The 24,144-nt window shown below is 42.9% G+C and overlaps 3 protein-coding genes across 4 annotated transcripts in view; 1 reads left to right on the top strand and 2 right to left on the bottom strand.

Moving 5' to 3' along the window:
- Nucleotides 1-7,569: 7,569 nt before the first annotated feature.
- Nucleotides 7,570-10,750, bottom strand: LOC106603331 (charged multivesicular body protein 1b). Its single transcript, XM_014196871.3, has 8 exons — nucleotides 10,606-10,750; nucleotides 9,683-9,780; nucleotides 9,432-9,578; nucleotides 9,152-9,220; nucleotides 8,877-8,984; nucleotides 8,641-8,684; nucleotides 8,478-8,550; nucleotides 7,570-8,226 (listed from the first exon to the last, which is right to left on the bottom strand). The coding sequence occupies exons 1-8, from the start codon at nucleotides 10,619-10,621 to the stop codon at nucleotides 8,182-8,184; spliced, it is 600 nt and encodes a 199-aa protein (XP_014052346.1). The 5' UTR covers nucleotides 10,622-10,750; the 3' UTR covers nucleotides 7,570-8,181.
- A 1,444-nt stretch (nucleotides 10,751-12,194) lies between these two features.
- On the top strand, nucleotides 12,195-18,153 carry LOC106603329 (uncharacterized). Its single transcript, XM_014196870.3, has 2 exons — nucleotides 12,195-12,412; nucleotides 13,871-18,153. The coding sequence occupies exon 2, from the start codon at nucleotides 13,897-13,899 to the stop codon at nucleotides 16,225-16,227; it is 2,331 nt and encodes a 776-aa protein (XP_014052345.3). The 5' UTR covers nucleotides 12,195-12,412; nucleotides 13,871-13,896; the 3' UTR covers nucleotides 16,228-18,153.
- Nucleotides 18,154-19,115: 962 nt separating this feature from the next.
- LOC106603328 (bromodomain and WD repeat-containing protein 3) overlaps nucleotides 19,116-24,144 on the bottom strand; it is a 34,143-nt gene continuing 29,114 nt past the window's right edge. For both annotated transcript variants that reach the window (XM_014196868.3, XM_014196869.3), the window contains exons 37-40: nucleotides 22,899-23,071; nucleotides 22,675-22,763; nucleotides 22,427-22,564; nucleotides 19,116-22,179 (exon numbers count right to left, since the gene is read on the bottom strand). In XM_014196868.3, coding sequence (XP_014052343.3) covers nucleotides 21,446-22,179; nucleotides 22,427-22,564; nucleotides 22,675-22,763; nucleotides 22,899-23,071 — 1,134 coding nt within the window. In that variant the 3' untranslated portion in view covers nucleotides 19,116-21,445. The remainder of the gene's footprint in view (nucleotides 22,180-22,426; nucleotides 22,565-22,674; nucleotides 22,764-22,898; nucleotides 23,072-24,144) is intronic.

The following is a 24,144-nucleotide window of genomic DNA, read 5'->3' as shown; positions in this document are numbered from 1 at the left end:
AGGTCACGTGAACATTCCTAGGAAAACGTTAGTTAATGACCTAAAGTTGTGGGAACGTTTGTTATTAGCCGGTGTAGCTAGTAAGTATCACCCAAACTAAACACTAAGGTAGAAAACATATGATATTAGCTATATGATACCAGTCAATTATCTACACTGAACAAAAATATAAATGCAACATGTAATGTTTTGGTCCCATGTTTCATGAGCTGAAATAAAAGACACCAGAAATGTTTTCTCACATTTCTCTCACATTTTGTGCACAAATTGGTTTACATCCCTGTTAGTGAAAATGTTATCCTCTGCCAAGATAATTCATCCACCTGACAGGTGTGGCATATCAAGAAGCTGATTAAACATCATGATCATTACACAGTTGCCCCTTGTGCTGGGGACAAAAGAAGGCCACTGTAAAATGTGCAGTTTTGTCACACAATATAATGCCACAGATGTGTCAAGTTGAGGGAGCGTGCAAATGGCATGCTGACTGCAGGAAAGGCCACCAGAACTGTTACCAGATAATGAAATGCTTATTTCTCACATCATTTTAGAGAATTTGGCAGTGCTTCCAACCGGCCCCCATGGTGGCTGGGGTGTTATGTTATGGGCAGGCATAAGCTACGGACAACTAACACAATTGCATTTTATCAATGGCAATTAGAATGCACAGAGATACCTTGACGAAATCATGAGGTCCATTGTCGTGCCATTCATCCGCCGCTATCACCTCATGTTTCAGCATGATAATGCACGACCCCATGTTGCTAGGATCTGTACACAATTCCTGGAGCTGAAAATGTCCCAGTTCTTCCATGGCCTGCATATTCACTAGACATGTCACCCATTGAGCATGTTTGGAATGCTCTGGATCGATGTGTACGACAGCGTGTTCCAGTTTCCCGTCAATATCCAGCAACTTTGCACAGCCATTGAAGTGGAGTGAGACAACATACCACAGGTCACAAGCAACAGCCTGATCAACTCTATGTGAAGGAGATGTGTCGTGCTGCATGAGGAAAATGGTGGTCACACTAGATACTGGCTGGTTTTCTGATCCTGGCCCCTACTCTTATTTTAAAGGTACAGTATCTGTGACCAACAGATGCATATCTGTATTCCCAATCATGTGAAATCCATAGGTTTGGGCCTCATACATTTTTTTCAATTGACTGATTTCTTATATGAACTGTAACTGAGTAAAATCTTTGAAATTGTTGCATGTTGCTTTTATATTTATGTTTAGTATAGATAGCAAGATTATATGACAAGCGGGCCAGATATATCTGGGCTATGTGAAAAATTTAAATGAAAGCATTTGCACCACCAGTGCAAGAGGGGATGCCGGAGATATATAGTAGAGTACCACAGTATGAGTCATAATACCCATAAAACATTACAGTCAAACAAGGAAATGGTTACAATTGTTTTCACATCATTCATTTTTCCCATATGGTGGTGTGCTTGAAACATGTTGGTATTACAGACTAGGTCAGGGACAGGTTGAAAATGTCAGTAAAGACACTTGCCAGTTGGTCAGCGCATGCTCGGAGTACACGTCCTGGTAATCCGTCTAGCCCTGCGGCCTTGTAAATGTTGATGTGTTTAAAGGTCTTACTCACATCAGCTATGGAGTGCGTGATCACACAGTCGCTGAGAAAAGCTGGTGCTCTCATGCATGCTTCAGTGTTGCTTGTGTAACCCTCTCACCAGGCTCGAATTTGACTCTCACTATATTAACTTACGAAATTATCTCAACAGCATGGGATGTTAGGTCAGAAGGACATCTCCAATAAGAATCCCTATTGTAAATTATCTAGGGTGATGACAACTAGGGTATTAACTTCAGATAGAATGATTATAGATTTTTTCCAGCCTCCTGGGTGGTGCAGTGGTCTAAGGCACTGTGTCGCAGTGCTAGCTGTGCCACCAAAGATTCTGGGTTTGAGCCCAGGCTCTGTCGCAGCAGGCCGCGACCAGGAGGTCCATGGGGCGATGTACAATTGGTCCAGCATCATCCGGGTTAGGGAGGGTTTGGCTGGCAGGGATGTCCTTGTCTCATTGCGCACTAGCGACTTCTGTGGTGGGCCGGGTGCAGTGCACGCTGACCAGATCGCCAGGTGTACGGTGTTTCCTCCAACACATTGGTGCAGCTGGCTTCCATGTTGGATGTGCATTGTGTCAAGAAGCAGTGTGGCTAGGTTGGGTTGTGTTTCGGAGGATGCATGGCTCTCGACCTTCGCCTCTCCCGAGTCCGTACGGGAGTTGCAGCGATGAGACAAGACTGTAACTACTACCAATTGGATACCATGAAATTGGGGGTAAAAAATAAAAAAGATTATAGATTTTTGTTATTATATAAGGATATGCTTTCCCATGCATTAAATTAAATTGAAACAGTAAATGACTCCACCAAGGCAACATACATAAGGTATTATTACATTTTCAATGCACCACATCAAAATAAATAAATACAAATAATAAACCCCAATGAGTCGTGCACAACCCATGTCCAAATTATTTCAAGCTTGCTTAACCCCGTTGCTTAACCTCAAGGCTGTCAAATACCTAAACGATGAGACGGTAGCTTCTTTACTAAGTCTTTCTTAACAAAATGATAATAACTCTCTTCTAAAATAAAATCAGGATTTCCCTTCAAAACTCGGTAGGTATGGGTTTTGTTCTACTTTTATCATTTTTCTTAAACCAACGGTCAAAATGTAATGTCCATCCTTTTCTCAATGTCTCTCTCTTTCTTTCCAGGCCTCCAGTTAACCAGGTCAACCCCCATTGGCCACAGCTTAACAAGCGACCTTACTGGTCAAAACTTGAAAGTAAACCAACCTATTCACTTGTACATTACCAATTAATTATAACAAATAAATTCAATACTTTGTTCTACCAAGGGTATTACACTTGCCTCAAAGCGCTCATACAGTGGGGGGAAAAAGTATTTGATCCCCTGCTGATTTTGTACATTTGCCCACTGACAAAGAAATGATCAGTCTATAATTTTAATGGCAGGTTTATTTGAACAGTGAGAGACAGAATGACAACAAAAAAATCCAGAAAAACGCATGTCAAAAATGTTAGAAATTGATTTGCATTTTAATGAGGGAAATAAGTATTTGACCCCTCTGCAAAACATGACTTAGAACTTGGTGGCAAAACCCCTGTTGGCAATCACAGAGGTCAGACGTTTCTTGTAGTTGACCACCAGGTTTGCACACATCTCAGGAGGGATTTTGTCCCACTCCTCTTTGCAGATCTCCAAGTCATTAACCTCTCTAGGGTATGTGGGACGAAATCGTCCCACCTACTCAACAGGCAGTTGAATCCCGTGGCGCGATTTTCAAATACCTTAGAAATGCTATTACTTCAATTTCTCAAACGTATGACTATTTTACATCATTTTAAAGACAAGACTCTCATTAATCTAACCACACTGTCCGATTTCAAAAAGGCTTTACAACGAAAGCAAAACATTAGATTATGTCAGCAGAGTACCCAGCCAGAAATAATCAGACACCCATTTTTCAAGCTAGCATATAATGTCACATAAACCCAAACCACAGCTAAATGCAGCACTAACCTTTGATGATCTTCATCAGATGACAATCCTAGGACATTATGTTATACAATACATGCATGTTTTGTTCAATCAAGTTCATATTTATATCAAAAACCAGCTTTTTACATTAGCATGTGACGTTCAGAACTAGCATACCCACCGCAAACTTCCGGTGAATTTACTAAATTACTCACGATAAACGTTCACAAAAAACATAACAATTATTTTAAGAATTATAGATACAGAACTCCTTTATGCAATCGCTATGTCCGATTTTAAAATAGCTTTTCGGCAAAAGCACATTTTGCAATATTCTGAGTAGATAGCGCAGCCATCACGGGCTAGCTATTTAGACACCCACCAAGTTTGGCCCTCACCAAACTCAGATTTACTATTAGAAAAATTTGATTACCTTTGCTGTTCTTCGTCAGAATGCACTCCCAGGACTTCTACTTCAATAACAAATGTTGGTTTGGTTCAAAATAATCCATAGTTATGTTCAAATATCCTCTGTTTTGTTCGTGCGTTCAAGACACTATCCGAAGGGTGACGAAGGGTGATGCGCCCGACGCGTTTCGTGACAAAAAAAATCTAAATATTCCATTACCGTACTTCGAAGCATGTCAACCGCTGTTTAAAATCAATTTTTATGCTATTTTTCTCGTAAAAAAGCGATAATATTCCGACCGGGAAACCCTGTTTTAGTTCAAAGACGAAAAAATTAAAACATGGTGTCGCCTCGTGCACACGCCTCAGTCTCATTGTTCTCTGATCGACCATTATCCAAATGCGCTAGTGATTTTCAGCCAGGGCCTGCAAAGACATCATTCACCGGTTTGCCGCCTTCTGAGAGCCTATGGGAGCCATAGGAAGTGTCACGTTACAGCAGAGATCCTCAGTTTTCAATAAAGAGAGTGTAGAAGCCCAAGAAATGGTCAGAGAGGCCACTTCCTGTAAGGAATCTTCTCAGGTTTTTGCCTGCCATATGAGTTCTGTTATATTCACAGACACCATTCAAACAGTTTTAGAAACTTTAGGGTGTTTTCTATCCAAAGCCAATAATTATATGCATATTCTAGTTTCTGGGCAGTAGTAATAACCAGATTAAATCGGGTACGTTTTTTATCCGGCCGTGCAAATACTGCCCCCTACCCTAGAAAGGTTAAGGTTTCGAGGCTGACGTTTGGCAACTCGAACCTTCAGCTCCCTCCACAGATTTTCTATGGGATTAAGGTCTGGAGACTGGCTTGGCCACTCCAGGACCTTAATGTGCTTCTTCTTGAGCCACTCCTTTGTTGCCTTGGCCGTGTGTTTTGGGTCATTGTCATGCTAGAATACCCATCCACGACCCATTTTCAATGCCCTGGCTGAGGGAAGGAGGTTCTCACCCAAGATTTGACGGTACATGGCCCCGTCCATCGTCTCTTTGATGCGGTGAAGTTGTCCTGTCCCCTTAGCAGAAAAACACCCCCAAAGCATAATGTTTCCACCTCCATGTTTGACGGTGGGGATGGTGTTCTTGGGGTCATAGGCAGCATTCCTCCTCCTCCAAACACGACGAGGTGAGTTGATGCCAAAGAGCTCCATTTTGGTCTCATCTGACCACAACACTTTCACCCAGTTGTCCTCTGAATCATTCAGATGTTCATTGGCAAACTTCAGACGGGCATGTATATGTGCTTTCTTGAGCAGGGGGACCTTGTGGGCACTGCAGGATTTCAGTCCTTCACGGTGTAGTGTGTTACCAATTGTTTTCTTGGTGACTATGGTCCCAGCTGCCTTGAGATCATTGACAAGATCCTCCCGTGTAGTTCTGGGCTGATTCCTCACCGTTCTCATGATCATTGCAACTCCACGAGGTGAGATCTTGCATGGAGCCCCAGGCTGAGGGAGATTCACAGTTCTTTTGTGTTTCTTCCATTTGCGAATAATCGCACCAATTGTTGTCACTTTCTCACCAAGCTGCTTGGCGATGGTCTTGTAGCCCATTCCAGCCTTGTGTAGGTTTACAATCTTGTCCCTGACATCCTTGGAGAGCTCTTTGGTCTTGGTCATGTTGGAGAGTTTGGAATCTGATTGATTGATTGCTTCTGTGGACAGGTGTCTTTTTAAGAGTGTGCTCCTAATCTCAGTTTGTTACCCGTATAAGACACCTGGGAGCCAGAAATCTTTCTGATTGAGAGGGGGTCAAATACTTATTTCCCTCATTAAAATACAAATCAATTTATAACATTTTTGACATACGTTTTGTTGTTATTCTGTCTCTTACTGTTCAAATAAATCTACCATTAAAATGATAGACTGATCATTTCTTTGTCAGTGGGCAAATGTACAAAATCAGCAGGGGATCAAATACTTTTTCCCCTCACTGTAGCTATTATGACTCATACTGTGGTACTCTTTTAGAAAAAGGAGGAGATAGGAATCCCCTTATCTCAGCTCACTGGTCACCATAACACCCACCGGTAGCACGCGCTCCAGCAGGTATATCTCACTGGTCATCCCCAAAGCCAACACCCACTTTGGCCTCCTTTCCTCACAGTTCTCTGCTGCCAATGACTGGAACGAATTGCAAAAATCGCTGAAGTTGGAGACATACCTCCCTCACTAACTGTAAGCATCAGCTATCTGAGCAGCTTACCGATCGCTGCAGCTGTACATAGCCCACCCAACTACCTAACTCATCTCCATATTGTTTTTATTTACTTTTTTGCACACCAGTATTTCTACTTGCGCATCTCTCACTTCAGTGTTAATTTGCTAAATTGTAATTACTTCGCTACTATGGCCTATTTATTGCCTTAGCTCCTTACTCCATTTGCACACAGTGTATATCGATTTTTCTATTGTGTTATTGACTGTACTTTTGTTTTTCCTATGTGTAACTCTGTGTTGTTTTTACTCGCACTGGTTTGCTTTATCTTGGCCAGGTCGTAAATGAGAACTTGCTCTCAACTGGCAGCTAAGGGCTGTTCTTATGCACAACGCAATGCAGGGTGCCTGGATACAGCCCTTAGCCGTGGTATATTGGCCATATACCACAAACCCTCAAGGTGCCTTACTGCCATTATAAACTGGTTACCAATGTAATTAGTCATACACGTGGTATACAGTCTGATATACCATGGCGGTCAGCCAATCAGCATTCAACCCCTCGGGCCTAATTCCTTAATTATACAACCGACGGGTCATCTGATGCTTTATCACCTGAAAGGACTGGTTGAGGCCCGTAAAATAAAACAGAAAAAAAGTTGTAAATATTTGGTTACTTGAGTAGCTAGCTACAGCAGTTTGCAAACATCGTGAGACTTCCGGGAATGCTTGTGAAGCAGGCTGAGGTTTGGGGTTTGAGAAGTCAATGAGAGAAGTGACCAATTCTTTTTTAGTTGGCACAACCTAGATTCGTGCCAATGTTTTAAGTAGTTGAACATGTTATTACTTCAACCTTGTGAAAGTGACAAACTGACATGTTTTTATTTAATCAAAAACAACTTTATATCGAAGGAGTGTCTTTGTTTTGACGGCCTGCACATGTTCAGTTTGGCGCCAGACGCCCGTTAGACCCGATGACGTTAATGCACGTGCTTAGCTAGCCAACGTCACCTACAAGCGTGATCTGGGATTTTTATTGGAGAAGCAGTTTATGCCCATCTTCATACTGTACTGTTTTTCTAAAGCTTCTTCAACATATTTCACGTGACTACCAGCGGGGAGGGGCCACTTCACGTGGCCCAAGAATAGATGCAATAAAGAGGTCAATAGAATTCAACCCAAACAATGGAAACGCGTGGGTGAAAGACGCCATGGGGGGAAAAGTGGGTGTGTTCCAGTCAGTTCCAGAGTGTCAAATCTAGGGGATGGTTTTTGTAATGTATGCAATGTTGACATGTCAGACATGCATTCAATATTTTCATCTTTAAACCCTGTTATTTTCAACATTGGTTGCATACACACAGGGTGAGACATGGAAATGAGACTGAAAAAGATAATGGTCAAAGAGGTTAAAAGTGTTATAAAATTGTATTATTATCTAATAACCTAATCAGTGTGGACAAAAAAATGACATCCCAAGACTCAGAGTTATCAATCAAATGTAAGAATCAACCTCTCCTTAAAACAATGCCGTTCTGATACAGGATGAGATTTTTTAAACATAATTTTTCACGTGAATAAATTATTGTATGAGAAAATGTCTAAAAGGAGGGACACCAGAAAGAAACAAATATAACATTGCAGTTTCCTCTTAAGACAAGAGGCCTGCCAAACTACAACACACACAAAAAAATGGACATACAAAAAGCATCAGTCACAGATGCAACCATCCCAGTTATAATATATATTATTTCAAAGATTGAATTCATTTTCCATAACCAATAAGTCTTTGTTTTAGTGTTCGTAGGCGGGTGGCTAATATTCCTGTAACTTGATACTCTCTATATACAACAGTAAATTAAGAACACCAATAAGGACCCAAGTGCAAGCCTCTCAAACAGGATACAGTAGGATCATCAAAGAGAAAAACTAAAGGAGTGAGACGAAGACATTATGAAAAGAACAGAGCAGGTCTTGTAACCTGAAGCTCTGCACTTGAGGTCTCAGACTGAGTTCTTCCTTTACATTTGGTCTCGGAGTTTGGCAAGCCTTGAAGACAGCTCATCCTGAGAACAAAAGATAACAGGCAATGTTGCAGATCTCTAAAAACTCACCATTTTCATTCTTGTGTGAGAAGGGGCAGGGGTTGGGGCTAAGGACCATTTTTTGCAAGCCTGAGACACAGCTACTATAATCATATCAGCATTGTTATCATTGCTCTATTATCCCAATCATTTATTTGAAAGACCATGTTTAGTAGACAATTGAAAGTCTGGTAGGGTTTATAATAGCTCTTGTTCGGGGCCTGTTCCTGTACCTGCTCTGCTGACGCTACACTGGTGCCCACTGATCCAGTCTGTCCCTGTGGGAGTTCCATGTTCAGGTCCAACCTACACACAAATTGAGATGCATTCATTTTCTCACTTTTAAAGACATTTTTTTTTTCAATAATAGAGAACCACAAAATAAGGAATTCTTACCCTGCTTCATCAGCCAATTCGTGCATCAGTGAATCCACTTGATTCTGAAACACACGTCGCTGACTGTTAAGTCTCCATTGATTGTGAACAGAGCAGAATAAGCTAATCACAGTCAATGTATCTTGTCATGATCTGCACTTGTATGCATTTACTGTTACAGACTTGAAGATCAAAGGCCACAGATCTGGTCAAAGACCAAAGGTCTGTCTAGCAGGAGCCCAGAAAAGCATCATTACCTGTGGGGTGGTTAGTGTGGTTGTGCTACTCATGGTGTCCTCCATTTGAGCGGTCTGTACATCTAACGTCTCAAATTGATGCTCAAACTTGTCCATGAGGCCGGAGATCTAGAGAGATGAGACATTCATTACCAAATGTCCCTTTCAGATGGTGAAAAACATAACATGTATACCGTCATAAGTGTGACAACTATCAAATTGATGTATTTGACTAGGAGCAAGCGGGCACACACACACACACACACACACACACACACACCACACACACACACTACCTTCTCCAGGTTCATACTCTTCAGTGTGGCATCCATGCCTTTCACCACTCCAGCCATAGATTTAGTGACCTGTAGAATGAACGAACATTACTAAAATAGAAAGGTACCTTGCTGTGTGGTTGGAACCAGCAATTGTTGCAGTAGTAACCTAGCACTCTTTTACAGATATTGCACAAAATTTTCCCTCCAAAGTAAAGGTGGGCCCATCTTAAGCAGAATCAATGTCTCAAACCAAGAATGTCGATGTATGAAGTCTTGTAGATATGTAAAACAACTGCACCTTGTTCATTGTGACTGCTGTTTGGACCCTGGCGGCCACTGCATCAATCCTAGCACTCATCCTCAGAAAGTTGACCGACTGGTTCTTCTGTCTGATGGCGTTTTCCGCATGGATCCGTGCCACTTCCACATTTCCTTTTTGGATAGCCTACGGTGAGGATAAAGGTTCAGACAGTACATTCTCAGTTGAGATGTTCAGAGCTATGATGAGGTGATTGGAGGCTTGACTAATGAGGTAAAAGGCCTACTTACTTTTTTGACTTTGGCCTTTTCTGCCTTTTCCTCTTTGTCACATTTTTTAGAGCTTCGTTGCAGTTCTTTGGCTGCAAACTTGAGATTGAAGAGATGCTCTGGGATGGGAAGTTAAAGGGCCAATCAGCAGTTCAAAAATAACAAAGGGTTCTCCGCCACTGTTTCGGTAAAAAGCTGAGGGATGGGCCTGGAGAAATGTAACCACTAAAATGTATAGACACAGCTATGGATGCTAGGACTGACCATCCATATCAAAATGATTGTTTTAAACATGTTTTGAGGCTTTACAGTGTTCGTTTACAAACATTGGAGTAAAACAAGGTTATATTTTGGGTTCTGATGGGGTAGGAAAATTGAACTCAGCTCATGAGGCATTTATACGTTATATTCTTCAAGAATCAATGGGTACATATCATTGATTTATAAGTCCACAAATGGATGTAGCGACTGCTGATTGCCTATTTAAAGACGGTTTCAAAAATGTCATAGATACATAACGGAAGCTTCCAGTATTTGTGCCCCTTGTCGGCACCCTCTTTACAAACCTTAATCGATGGTGTGCTCCCACCACAGAACTAAAATACCTGTGATGTAATCATGCGAATAAAATGGAAATGCCAGCCATGCTACCAGGCAATAGGTGTCTTCAGACGAAAGTAAACTTGTTTACTAAACGTGTTGTACTGACTGTTATGCCCATGGCAGATGCACAATACCAATAACAGCAAACAAGCGTTTATCTTTGTCACCAAGCCATCCAAGTATAGACTATAATCATAAATACGAATCGAAACCTGATATATGGCTTTTGAAATTCATATTCAGACGAGTCACGGACTAAACAACAGGCCTTTCACTTTGTCTAAATTTCCTAGTGGAAATGTAACGCATCTAGAAGCTAGCAAACATTTCCGAAAGGATACTCTCCATATTCGACATGCTGGTAGGCTCCTTGATGGTCCGAGAATGAATGTATTTTTATTGTTTTTCTTCTCGATTTAGACGTAATGCAAAAGCTTTCTTCTTCAGATATTCCTCTCGTTGATACTTCCGGCTACACTACCCAAATATAATACGTCACGGTCACATGTTCAAGAGTGCGTTCCAATTGACGTCACTAACAACCTTATTTTTGTCAGTGGATGACTGAATGGACGTGTAAAGTTCTGACATTGAATACTAAGATGAATTGTTACATTGTCTACAATATATTGTGTACAGTTTATATAGGAATATTCCTCCCTCCATCCCTTATCTCTGGTGGTATGTCAGTGCAGAGACAATCCAATCAGGTTAGGGGCTGGGGGTCTCGTCAGACAGGCGGTGGCGTAACTGAAGTGTGGGCGGTGAGCGAGCTTGATTGATGTTTAGGTTTGCGTCTCTGGATCCCGGCAGTGAGCGAGAGGATGACTCACCCTCTGTCTGATATGATATTCACCCTCTTTGCAGCAGCTCAGCCAGTGCATACCTCCCAAGCTCCTCCTGCAGTGCTCTGTAAAGGTCTGCTCAATCACCCCTAAATTATACTGATGCTGCTTTCAAAACAACTGGGAACTCGGAAATCTCAGACTTCAGTGCGTTCAAGACAACTGGGAACTCGGGGAGAAAACGAGCTCTGACTGGGAAAAATACTGAAACAGGAAAGGGCCTTCCCCAAACTGTTGCCACAAAGTTGGAAGCACAGAATTGTCTAGAAAGTCATTGTATGCTGTAATGTTTCCCTTCACTGGAACTAAGGGGCCTAGACTGAACCATGAAAAACAGCCCCAAACCATTATTCCTCCACCAAACCTTACAGTTGGCACTATACATTCGGGCAGGTAGCGTTTTCTCCTGGCTTCCGCCAAACCCAGATTCGTCCGTCGGACTGTCAGATGGTGACGCGTGATTCATCATTCCAGAGAACGCGTTTCCACTGCTCCAGAGTCCAATAGGAGCAAAGCTTTACACCCCTGAAGCCAACACTTGGCATTGCGAATGGTGATCTTAGGCTTGTGTGTGGCTGATCTGCCATGGAAACCCATTTCATGAAACTCCCAACGAACAGTTATTGTGCTGACATTGCTTCCAGAGGCAGTTTGGAACTCAGTAGTGAGTGTTGCATCCGAGGACAGATCATTTTTACACGCTACGCGCTTTAGCACTGTTTGTTGCTCCTAGACGCATCCACTTCACAATAACAGGCACTTACAGTTGACCGGGGCAGCTCTAGCATCCTATGACGGTACCACATTGAAAGTCATTCACTGAGCTCTTCAGTAAGGCCATTCTACTGCCAATGTTTGTCTATGGAGATTGCATGGATGTGTGCTCGATTTTACATACCTGTCAGCAAAGTGTGGCTGAAATAGCCAAATCCACAAATTTGAAGCGGTATCCACATACTTTTGTATACATTGTGTAGATATCTGATAGATAGATAATCCCATAATGAACAAACAGAGCATCGTGAGTTACCTTAAAGTCGTGACGCCAGATTGCCATGGAAACTAGACTACGCTCGCAGCTGAGAGAAAACAGTGCGCTGTAGAACTTCAGTTTGTTTCCTTAAACGCCACTGTCGTGTTGTGTTGGACAGCGATCAAGCACGAACCTACATCTTCTAAAGATAATAGCGCACTGTGCACGGTGTCTACGGGTCGGAGATCCCAATTAAACCTGTTGGATATCACTTATTGTTGTTTTGCTTACTATACTTTGGCTAAGTTCTACCCTTTCCTCAGCAGTCAGGTGAGTAGGCTAAAGTATATTATTTAATTGTATGATCATTGTCGTGCTACATTTGATACAGGAATCATTTCGAAATGCATAAGGTTTGTGCTTTATTATTATTTTTAATGTCAATATCAATCAAATGCACATTTGGTAGGCTAATGAAATGCATTGCCCGCGGATTGATTAAACAATAGCAAACAGTGTTGGCCAGTGTGTAAATTATACCTTACAATATTGCATCAGGTGAAGACGTGGAAGAATAGGTGTAGGCTAAACTCAACATGTTTAATTTTTTATTTTAAATAGGCTATTTTATTAGTTTCTGTTCAATAAAATATTTGTTAATAATTTTTATATAGCCTACGTGGTCTGTGAGTGTTTACTAGACTAATAATGGGTTTGTAAATATTATTTTGGTAAATTGCATAGACTGTACACACGCAGCATCATTTCGATGAGTATAGGCTAAAAATGACTGTAAAATAAAATAAAAACTCAAGAGAACTGATTGATAGGCTAGCCTACACAATATTTTACTAGATCGAATCTGATTATCAAGAACAACACTCCCGGCATTAGCCTTTATACAATATTTGTATAGCAAAAGTCTCAAATATACAACAACGAGAAATTGTGTATATGTGAGAAGTGGCGATGTTTTTTACACGCATGCAGAAAATCCAGGAGAAGACGCAGCGAGCGAGAGGTGCCTTACTCAGTGACTGTATGACTCATACGGTCTTATCTAAAGAGTGGGAGCAGGCGGGCGGGCGAGATGGGGTTGCACATGAGACCAAAATTCTGCAGCATGCGACTATTATTCTAGTACATGATGGATTCCATAAGAACTGTCCGTGCAAACTTTTGGAACACGAGGGAGAGTAGACTATACATACCCCAGGTGTTGACCTCCCACCACTGTGCAAGTTAAACATGTAAAAGTAAGCTAACCTGATTTGTGGGATATGGTCTTAAAATGTTTACATAGCCTTATTGATTTGTTTATACACAAGAGTATTATTCAATGAGTTCATTTATCAATTACTAAGTTGACAATAAAACCATGATATCCTCAAATCACAGAATCAAGTGCAAACAAGGTCAAGGTATGCTCAGTCATATTACTTATCTTCAGAGAAAGTTCCAAGCTGGTCACCTTCCTGTTGAATTTTTTATTTTACATCTTCCACCCCCCTGTGTGCATGTGTTGTGTGTATCTGTGTGCCTGTACCACTCTTATGCTTAGTAGTAACAATACATCTTTTTTTCGTTTTTAATTGTGCAATCTCTGCCTTTGGTGTCTCTTGTGTTTCAGACACCCCTGAACTCAATGTGAATGAATGATACTATGAATTACTTAGTAGTATTTCTTCACTTGTCATAAAACACATTAGAATGTTTCCCATTGAACACACATTTTGTTGCATGAAATTACCCAGCTTCTTCCAAATACAATATTGTCTCCTTTTGCAGTTAAACCCAAGATAATTGATTTCCAAATGGATAGAAGATTCCACAACTTGACTCTGGAGCAAGTCCAGACTTTGGACCAGGTGTTGACAGAGGTGATCCCCATCCACGGCAGAGGGAACTTCCCCACCCTGGAGGTGAGACCCAAGGACATCATCCACGTAGTGAAGGACCGGCTGTTGGAGAGGGAGATCAGGGTCAGGGACATTCGCCTCAATGGCTCAACCGCCAGCCATGTGATGGTCAGGGACAACGGCACGGGCTACAGAGACCTGGACATCATCTTTGGAGTGGAGCTGCCCAGACAGGAGGACTTCCAGGTCATCAAGGAGGTGGTGCTGGGCAGCCTGCGTGACCTCCTTCCCCGTGGGGTTAACAGACGCAAGATCACCTGCCTCACCATGAAGGAGGCCTATGTGCAGAAGATGGTCAAGGTCTTCAATGAGCACGACCGCTGGAGCCTTATCTCACTGTCCAATAACAGGGGTAAAACAGTGGGGCTCAGGTTTGTAAGTTCCCTGCGACGCCAGTTTGAGTTCAGTGTGGACTCCTTCCAGATTATATTGGACCGTATGCTGGAGTCATACTGGGAGACTGAGAGGAGGCAAGGAGTTCAGTGTGAGGGATTGGAGTCACACAATGGCATTGTGTTACATCCGGATAGAGGGGCAGAGAAAACCATAATGGTACCCCAGTATTCTTCCACCTCTAAGAATCTAAAAGAGGATAAAGACAAAGATTCAATGATGACTCGCTTCGCTGACAGTCCGTGCCACAGTGAACAGGTTGTTGTTCAAGAGGAAGAATCATCGCATCCGATGAATGTGCATGCAACTGGAAAACAAGAGCCACTGGAAGTGTTAGAGATAGAGAGAGCAGAGCTAGACCTGGGAACTCTGGAGAATGAGGAAGAGGTAGAAGAGGAGGAGGTGGTAAAGGTTGATACAGTACTTGAGATAAGAGTAGAGGAAAAAATGCCATTTGTTCAGAATACAGATTATCCCTCACTTATATCCTCCTCCAAAATATTGACAGACGTGATGGAACCTCTGGTGTCAAATATATCTGTAAACCCTCAAAGTAACATAGAGGAGTCACTGATCTCTGAGTCAAAAGACATCAAGCCATCCCCAGTGTTGCTCACAGAGAACTCAGTGCAAGAGCAACTTCAAGTGATGCCTCAATCCACATCCCAAGCCTGCACTGCTGTCACACAAAACGTACACCGTGAACATTTATTCCCTCCGCCAGCCAAGAAAACCTGTAACACATCCCAGGGAATTGTCCCTGACTATTGCCCCTCACCTAAACCACCAAGGAAGATGTCACGGAAGATGAGCAGCATCTCATCACTCCCTGAAAAATGGTCTTTGTTAAAAGATTTGTCCGATCTTACAACACAGCTGTTTGAGCCTATAGAAATACTTCCAACACCTCAACCAAATCCCTCTTTATTAGACACTGATCAAGGCCATTATTCATCTTCCTCAGGGTCCAGACAAAGGAACTCAGAGGGCACTAAAACATTCACAGACCACCTTACTCCAGCCGTTTCATCCCAGGATAAAACCATCTCACCCCGCACCGTAGAACAAATAGTTAGGGTGAAATATTCAAAAAAGCCTCCGGACTCAGAAGCTTCTGAGGAATCATTGTCCCTTCAAACAACAGGGAACCGAGTCCCAGAGACTGAACCTGCTGCTACTCAGGAACTAGCACCACCAGAGGCAACCACGGTCTGTCCACGGGCAGGGGAAAGTTCGGCCCCAAGGGACAAGGCCAGCATCACTGTGGTAGCAGAGTGCATGTACGGGGACTTTGAGCAAGCCATGGATCATTTGCGTTTCCGACTGATTGCCACCCATAACCCAGAGGAGATCAGAGGAGGTGGGCTTCTGAAGTATAGTGACCTGCTGGTGAGGAACTTCAGGCCAGCCAGCGAGACAGAGATCAAGTCCCTAGAGCGCTATATGTGCTCCCGCTTCTTTATTGACTTTCCTGACGTTAGCGAGCAGCAGCGCAAGATCGAGGCCTACCTGCGCTGCCACTTTGTTGGCGACGAGGAGACGAGCAAGTATGACTATCTGATGACCCTGCGTCGGGTGATAGATGAGAGTACAGTGTGTCTGATGGGACATGAGAGGAGGCAGACACTCAATATGATCACTGTCCTGGCCCTGAGGGTGCTGGGGGAACAGAACGCCATCCCCAACACTGCCAACGTCACCTGCTTCTACCAGCCTGCGCCATACATGGCTGACCCCATATTCAGCAGCTACTACATTCCCCAGTCTGCACAGCCACCCCTGCTTTACCACCCCTACCCTTTACATGTCCACATGCAGACCGGCCTGGTGTAGCCCCAGCATGTGAGTGCGGGAGAGCATGCGGGCTGCGTTCTATATGGTTCTACTCTGTAACCAGAGGCACAAAATTGATTTTAAAAAGAAAAGAGGCATGAGCGCAATTTGTTCAATGCTTTGAAAAGACGCTGCCTATGACGTGAGACAGCGGACACAAAATGGGGGAGAGTTGGAGCTTTATCTTTGGATAAAGGCCACCACGTCACTCTTTTCAAATGAAAAATGTTTTGAATGGGAGAGAGAATAGCTGATTACTCACTGAGAGCAAGCTGCAAGGGAAAATGTCACAGAGGAAAATTACAGTTTACGTGGCTGTTTCAGCAGGCTAGGCTTTGTCTTTGTTACCTTCCTGTAACACGGGGATCCTGTACTGTCAATGAATGACAAAGTTGTTCAAACATGACAGAAATACTGTATGAACAGTTGACTGAACGTTTCTTATCATATACTATAGTGAGGTAGAGGACGGGCAAGTATGCTGCAGTGGATGAAGGTATAAACACTTCAAAATAATTAGACATACCATAGTTGATGTAGACCAAAATCACAACACATGTTCAAATTAGACAGTATCTGATCAAGCCAAACTACTGTGCTGTGTTTTAGAGAAAACCTGATGAGTTGTTCTTCACGAATGTAAGTGAATTAACTTTCTTGAAGTGATCATACTTGTGTTTAAAGGTAGACTCAGCGAAATGACGTTGCCACGAGCAGCACCACAGGGACAGCAGGTAGCCTAGTGGTTAGAGCATTGGGCCAGTAACCGAAAGGTTGCTGGATCGATTCCCTGAGCTGACAAGGTAGAAAGCTGTCGTTCTGCCCCTGAACAAGGCAGGTAACCCATTGTTCCCTGGCAGGCCATCATTGTAAATAAGAATTTGTTCTTAACTGACTTGCCTATTTAAATAAAGGTTAAATTTAAAACATTGTCCCCCAAAAAATATTGAGATGCAAGACTACAGTATTTGTGCATGTGCACATGTTCGCTTTAAGCTGTTCACAGCATTGTAGCCAGGGCACTGAAACACCAGAGAAGTTGAGCCTCAAGCTTTAACGCTCTTAGTTCTTGCGGGAAATTGACCCACTATGCTGTCATATCGCTGAGTATACCTTTAATATTGTATTGTAACGTCACAAATCTTGATATGACATCATCAACTGTGCTTAGGTCTTGGGAAAATGTGGCTTAGAGTACATATTGATTTGTTTTCTGGGTGTTAATGTCTGATTGCATCCTTGGTAAATGTTTGAGTGTCTAATGAGTGACTACATGAATTTATCAGGGCGAAATCAGGGTTGTTAAGATGAAAGACAGATTCCAAAGTGTTTTAAACTATCACCCCTCAGTTTCGTTATGTGGTAGTATTTAGAACTAACAGTTAGACATCTAAGTTGTAACTGTGAGACCGAATGACACTCACAGCAAAAGTAGATTCACTGTTACTTATTTCTCAGTGTGCCATTTCATTGTAAAAGATAACCAAGAGGTAATTTGTAAAAGACCCACAACATGTATTTTCAGCACAGGCGTGGCAGTAGGTGAGTTACCCTAACGGACAATTGAATCTGAAGCACAATGTAAACATACGCAACCTTGTTGTTAATTAGTGAACTATAGATGTATCGGATGTATGTGTGATTCACCAATTCAATATAGATGAAAGTCTAATGTAAATGTAACTGTGCAGTAATCTGGTACTTCTCATATACCATAAGCGTTGATTGTAAATTGTAATACAGTAATCTATGTTGGGATTCTTTAGGTATAATCATTTTGTCTCATTATGGGAACTTTATCTGGAGCTACTGTCATGTATCGGTAGAGAAACATCATGCATTTTCATGATCTCTGTAACCCCATCCATATTCAAATATTTGCTCAATTTGTATGGTCATTTTGATAATAAACCTCATACATTTAAACATCCTCAGATTACTTGCATACAGCCTCAAGACAGTGATGCTGATTGCCCTTGAGTGAAAAGTATCTGGTTGATGCTGAATGTAATTATCATGGCTTTCTGACAGGAGGTGACTTCAGCATTCCAGAGGAAGTCACACACTTTCTAGTTTTTAGTTTTGTTTTATAACAGCCCAAATTGATACATTTGCCTGTTTCCATCCAGAGACCCTCAACATCACTGCAGTCTTTCTGGGCGTGCTGAAGCGCCATGCGTCAGAGGAGTGTTAAGTATTGTTGCTAGCCGAGTGTCTGACTCATCTCTCCAGTCTTCAGTGCATTATCTAGTGGAGGTACCTCCATCACAAGGCTAACTGGCTGATAACCAACCAACCAACCATACCACCAGACTTGTCCACTCTCCTCCTAGCTTCCATACCCTATCCAACACATAGGCTGCTACTACTCCTCCTCACTCTCTCTGAGATAGAGCAGGTAACTGTGGGACAGTGGTGTGGGGTAGTCAGGGGCAGAGGCGGGTGGGACTGACATCACTGCAGAGATATGGCCCATGGTGCATCTTTATGACTCATCATCATGGCTCTTTGAGGGGGCAGCCAGAGATGACTCACCAAGCCAGGGATGGGTTTTAAACAGCCAGACAAGAGTGGCTATTGTGGAATACACAGGGCCTGGTGAAGAGTGGCAGCTCAGCTTGTGCCAAGTGTGTTGACTGGCAGGATGTGAAAATCCTGCCGTGATGACTCAAACAATAACACTTCAACAGCATGGGGTCTGGGAAAACAAATGAAGTACAGGAGAAAATGGCTGGAACACATAGAGGAAGTGTGAATTCACAGTACCATTTTGCCATGAGAAGTGACAGAACATTATATATCATGTTTTTCTATGGTGATTAAAGTGGGCATGTTTGTATTGTGTTAAAAGAATGTGACGGAATGAGCCAAATACCAGGGGCACCAAGTTGGGAGAAAATCTATGTCGCTCCTTTATTTAAAAAAACAAACACACAATCAAAAATATTGTGTAGAAAAAAAAGTCACGTTTATTATTACACCTAGAATGTCATCATTGCTGGATTCAGAAACTACTAATCTGCTGCTTAAAGGCAAGTCCATTTACCATCTATTATATTAAGAGAACATGTTCACAAATTATTGAGTAGGGATTTATCCATTGGCCCAAGTGATGTCTTTTCAAACTATACCCACACAGTTTGATTGATTTTGCAGTCCCATCTCTTTCCCTAGTGTGGCAACATGACTAACAGTAGCGTGGCCCATCAGATGACACCTAAGGGGTATTTCAGAGACCCTAAACCAGAGTGTAGTAGGGGAATCATGGGGTAGTGGAGCCGGGTGGATCCTGGGGGCATGGGGAGCAGAGGAGGGCTGAGTCCTGGAAAACTTAGCGTATGACACACACAGAGCACCTTATGTTAGGAAGTGGAAGGAGAGAAGAGAACCTGGCTGTCTGTAGCCTTGGTTTCTGTTTCTTAGGCAACGTTGCCAAGTGGCTCAGCTGTGTCGGACCCTCCAACCTTTGACCAAGCAAACACAACCCTCTGGTTCAAGAATGCTCACAACCTATCACAAAACAGCCCAGAACAGGTGTATTTGTATGCAAATGTGTTGAATATTATTGGCACAATTTATCTGCGCTTTGTACACACAAATAAAAAGTCCTTCGTTGTTTAGAACGGCATGAAGCGAAATTTATCCTTTGCTCTTTGTGGCTTGTCTGGTCATCCAATATTGTGATTAAGAGTAAAATCAGAGGGCAGTCAGCCCAACAGAAGCAATCTCAAATTCAGCTGCCACATACAATAGATACATGTGCAAACATTTCACCATCATTAATATTAGCTAAGGAATAATTGCAAAGTGTATAATACAGTGAAAAAATATAAATATTTCTGTAGTAAAAAAAATGTCCTTTTCAGTATGAGGTGGAAGTGAGTGGTGGCTATGGGCGAGCCTCTCCCCAAAGTACCATGATGCACTTTGGTTTGTGTTTGAACCAATGACTGGTTTGAACATGCTGGGTTGAAGCACAGTGCCCTGGAAGTTATAAATGAATGTGTGCATTTGATTTAGATCAATGAAAGTATGTTCCGACCAACAGAAATAGAACTCAATGGTAGACCCTTATACAATCGCTTTGCATTTCTCCTTTCCAATTACCCACACTAGCTACCACACTAGACATCACTCAACCATAACAACCACACGCTACAGGAAGAGGATACGGCAAAGCCTCTATTAACCTATTGTATGTGCAAATATACAAACTCTACAGAATTGATAAGGATTACGGGGAATATAGCATTGAAAACATTCAGTGGCCCAGGAGTTAACTAAGGAGGTACGTCTGCCTCTGATTCAATGGCGGAACATTGTACTGTAGGCATGCAGCATTTTATTAGTAGACATAATTAATGATGAAAGAAGTCACCACCTCAACTAATTAGAATCAATAAGTTCCCACGCAAAGATAAAGTCTGAGAACTAAAACCCACAGACACAGCAGTCCTCTAAGACCTAGCCTGGATGCCTAAAAATAGATGAATTAATGCGGTGAATGAGCACACCAGAGTTGACCTCCCAAAGTGAAGGATGGGGGTTGGGGAGGATGAAGCATAGTGGGAGGGTTAGCGTCAATCAGACAACCCAACACTGAGAGGGGGTCATGTGGAAGAGGGTCATTTAGGGAGAGATGTACTGTACTGTTCAGACAGAACACAAACAGAGATAAGTAAAGGGAGCATCAGTCTGTCTGTCATCCAGATGTAGAGGACAACAGAGCTTAGTCTCCTTGAGCTATAACATATGAGCACCAGTTTTTGGCATCTCTTGAACCTTTGTTGTTATATGATCAGGAAGATCGGAGGTGAGAAGGAGGGTAAGAGAAAGATGGGGGAGGAAAAGTGAGGATGAGAAGGAGAAGAGTTATGAGTGGATAGAAGAGGAGGAGTAAGAGGAGTCTTTAAGGCCCAGGAGAGCAGTAAATAAGGCGGAGGTGAGTGAGTTGACTTGTGGGTCCATATTGATGAGTAGCTTTGAAGACCAGGGAGGGAGATTCCTTGGCAAGATAAGGAGCACCACTGCCAGTAGAGTCGTAAACAGTCTCGTACACAAAGCAAAATGATACAAAAATCAATTAAAAAATTAAAGCAAAATCCCTGAAGTATTAATTTAGTCAATTGTACAGTCTCACGCCTGGTGGGTAAGGTAGATAGGTGGTTGATAGGGGTTAGAAGGCCCAGTTTAAGGTGGTTTGAGGGGGCTGTGTGTGTCAGTGTTTCCAGCCCATAAGGTGGCTGACCCGGGCCTTTTCGGTCATGCGCCGTACCCGTCCTGAGCGGGACATGCCTAGGTTGAGTGGGTCCTCTGTGGTTCCTGACTCGTCGTCTGACTCGTCGTTGTACAACACTGTCCTGCGGCCCTGGTTCCGAGTGTTCACCTGACCAGACTTACTGCGGCTGCTGCTTTTCTGACCGCCCTCTGCCCCACCCTCACCCTGCTCTGAGTCCTCCTCCTCTTCTGATTCCTCCTTTTCCTCAGGCTCCTCTTCATCCTCAGGCTCCTCCTCTTCGTCCTCAGGCTCCCCCCCTTCCTCTTGCTGCGGCGGCTGTGGCTGCTCCCCCTCCCCCTCTTCCTCGTCTTCACCTTGTTCGTCTTCATCCTCCTCTTCCTGCTCCTCTGCCTGGACACGTGCTCTCTTGGCTCTTTCTGGAGCCTCCTCTTCTTCCAGCATCCTCTTCCCAGAGACGGCCATCTTGCCCTTGACTTTGTGGCCCGTTTTTAAGCGGGGAGCTTTGCTGTAGTCGTGATCTCCCCCGTCCACAAACTTTCCAACCTCCGACTCACTGTCCGACTCACTGTCTGATGAGGAGGAGGAGGATGATGAGGAAGACGAGGAAGACGATGACGAAGATGAGCTATTGGATCCTCCAGATCCCTCATCCTCCTGCAGCACTCGTCTCCTGTGGCTCTGTCTGGTGCCGTTAGTGAGAGGTCTGTTACCGTCTGGGGGGAGAGAGAGAGAGGCACACAATGCCTCCCTGTTAAACATAGCACAGCAACACCTACTAAAGTAGCCTCCAGCACCTGCTGGAGTAATGATGTCATTAACTGCTGCGATTTAACCAGGCTGACTCCAAACTTTCAAGCAGTTGGCAAAATCATACATTTGTCGAGATAGCTTGGTGAAACAGCTCTATGAAGGACTATTTATCCACTGCCTGCTGGTGTTGGTTACCCTGTGTAGTAATACCTGAGTTCTTGACAGGAGTGGTTTGGCTGCGGGTGACACGGTCAGCCCCTGGACCCCCACTGTGGCTTCCTGTCCCTGAGTTAGACGATGACGAGGGTTGGCTGTCCTCATCCACTATCACGCTGCTCGTCTCTGACGCTGCAACAACAGCAGCACGTCATGTAACCACCCAACCCACATTTCACACTTCTCTAAAACACATACCGCCACACAGCGACACAAACATACACTCACGACAAGAGTGTTACCTTGAGATGGCCTGCGAGACCGCTTCTTGGATGAGGTCTGTAATTCTTTTGGTGTAGGTTTCTTCCTTGACTTGTGCTTCCCTTTAGGACTAGAGTTAAAGAGACACCAAGACAGAGTGTTTTAGGTGGAATCTGAATAGATCCTACAAGGAGTGGTACATAATAGTTGGGGTTATTACAGTGGATTTAAGAGTTGTAGAGAGGGGTTCCAGCCAGGCCAGTACCTGGAGGGTCGGCTGGTGGGAGGGGAGCTGCCTCCACTGTGCAGTCTCTTCCTGTAACTGACACTCTGGCGACTCTTCCTCCGCTGGTTCTGGACTGCAGACTTGTAATCCGAGATGATGGAGATGATTTGTCTTTCAAAGAAGGCTGATAGGCTCAGGGTCATGGTGTAGATCTGGAGATGAAACAATAAAGATCAAAAACACCATTCTCTCACAGAACACATTGTGCCTTCAGAAAGTATGAATTATTCCACATGTTGTTGTTACAGCCTGAATTCAAAATGCTACACACAATACCCCATAATGACAAAGTGAAAACATATTGAGAAATGTTTGCAAATGTATTGAAAATGAAATACAGGAATGTAATTTACAGAAGTATTCACACCCCTGAGTCAATACATGTCAGAATCACCTTTCTGGGTAAGTACAGTTGAAGTCGGAAGTTTACATAAACAAGTTTTAATGACTCCAACCTAAGTGTATCAACCACTCCACAAATGTCTTGTTAACAAACTATAGTTTTGGCAAGTCGGTTAGGACATCTACTTTGTGCATGACACAATTGTTTACAGACACTATTTCACTAATAATTCACTGTATCACAATTCCAGTGGGTCAGAAGTTTACATACACTAAGTTGACTGTGCCTTTAAACAGCTTGTAAAATTCCAGAAAATTATGTCATGGCTTTAGAAGCTTCTGATAGGCTAATTGACATCATTTGAGTCAATTGGAGGTGTACCTGTGGATGGATTTCGCACCAAAGTACGTTCATCTCTAGGAGACAGAACGTGGTGTTTATACTTGCGTACTATTGTTTGTACAGATTAACGTGGTACCTTCAGGCATTTGGAAATTGCTCCCAAGGATGAACCAGACTTGTGGAGGTCTACAATTTTTTTTCTCAGGTCTTGTCTGATTTCTTTTGATTTTCCTATGATGTCAAGCAAAGAGGCACGGAGTTTGAAAGTAGGCCTTGAAATACATCCACAGGTACACCTCCAATTGACTCAAATTATGTCAATTAGCCTATGAAAAGCCATGACATCATTTTCTGGAATTTTCCAAGCTGTTTAAAGGCACAGTCAACTTAGTGTATGTAAACTTCTGACCCACTGGAATTGTCATACAGTGAATTATAAGTGAAATAATCGGTCTGCAAACAATTGTTGGAAAAATGACTTGTGTCATGCACAAAGTAGATGTCCAAACCGACTTGCCAAAACTATAGTTTGTTAACAAG

Source organism: Salmo salar, chromosome 04 (genome assembly GCF_965601325.2).
Source record: "Salmo salar chromosome 04, fSalSal1, whole genome shotgun sequence".
NCBI lineage: Eukaryota > Metazoa > Chordata > Actinopteri > Salmoniformes > Salmonidae > Salmo > Salmo salar.
The sequence above is the reverse complement of the archived record's forward strand: the minus strand, read 5'-3'. Positions and strand labels throughout refer to the sequence as shown.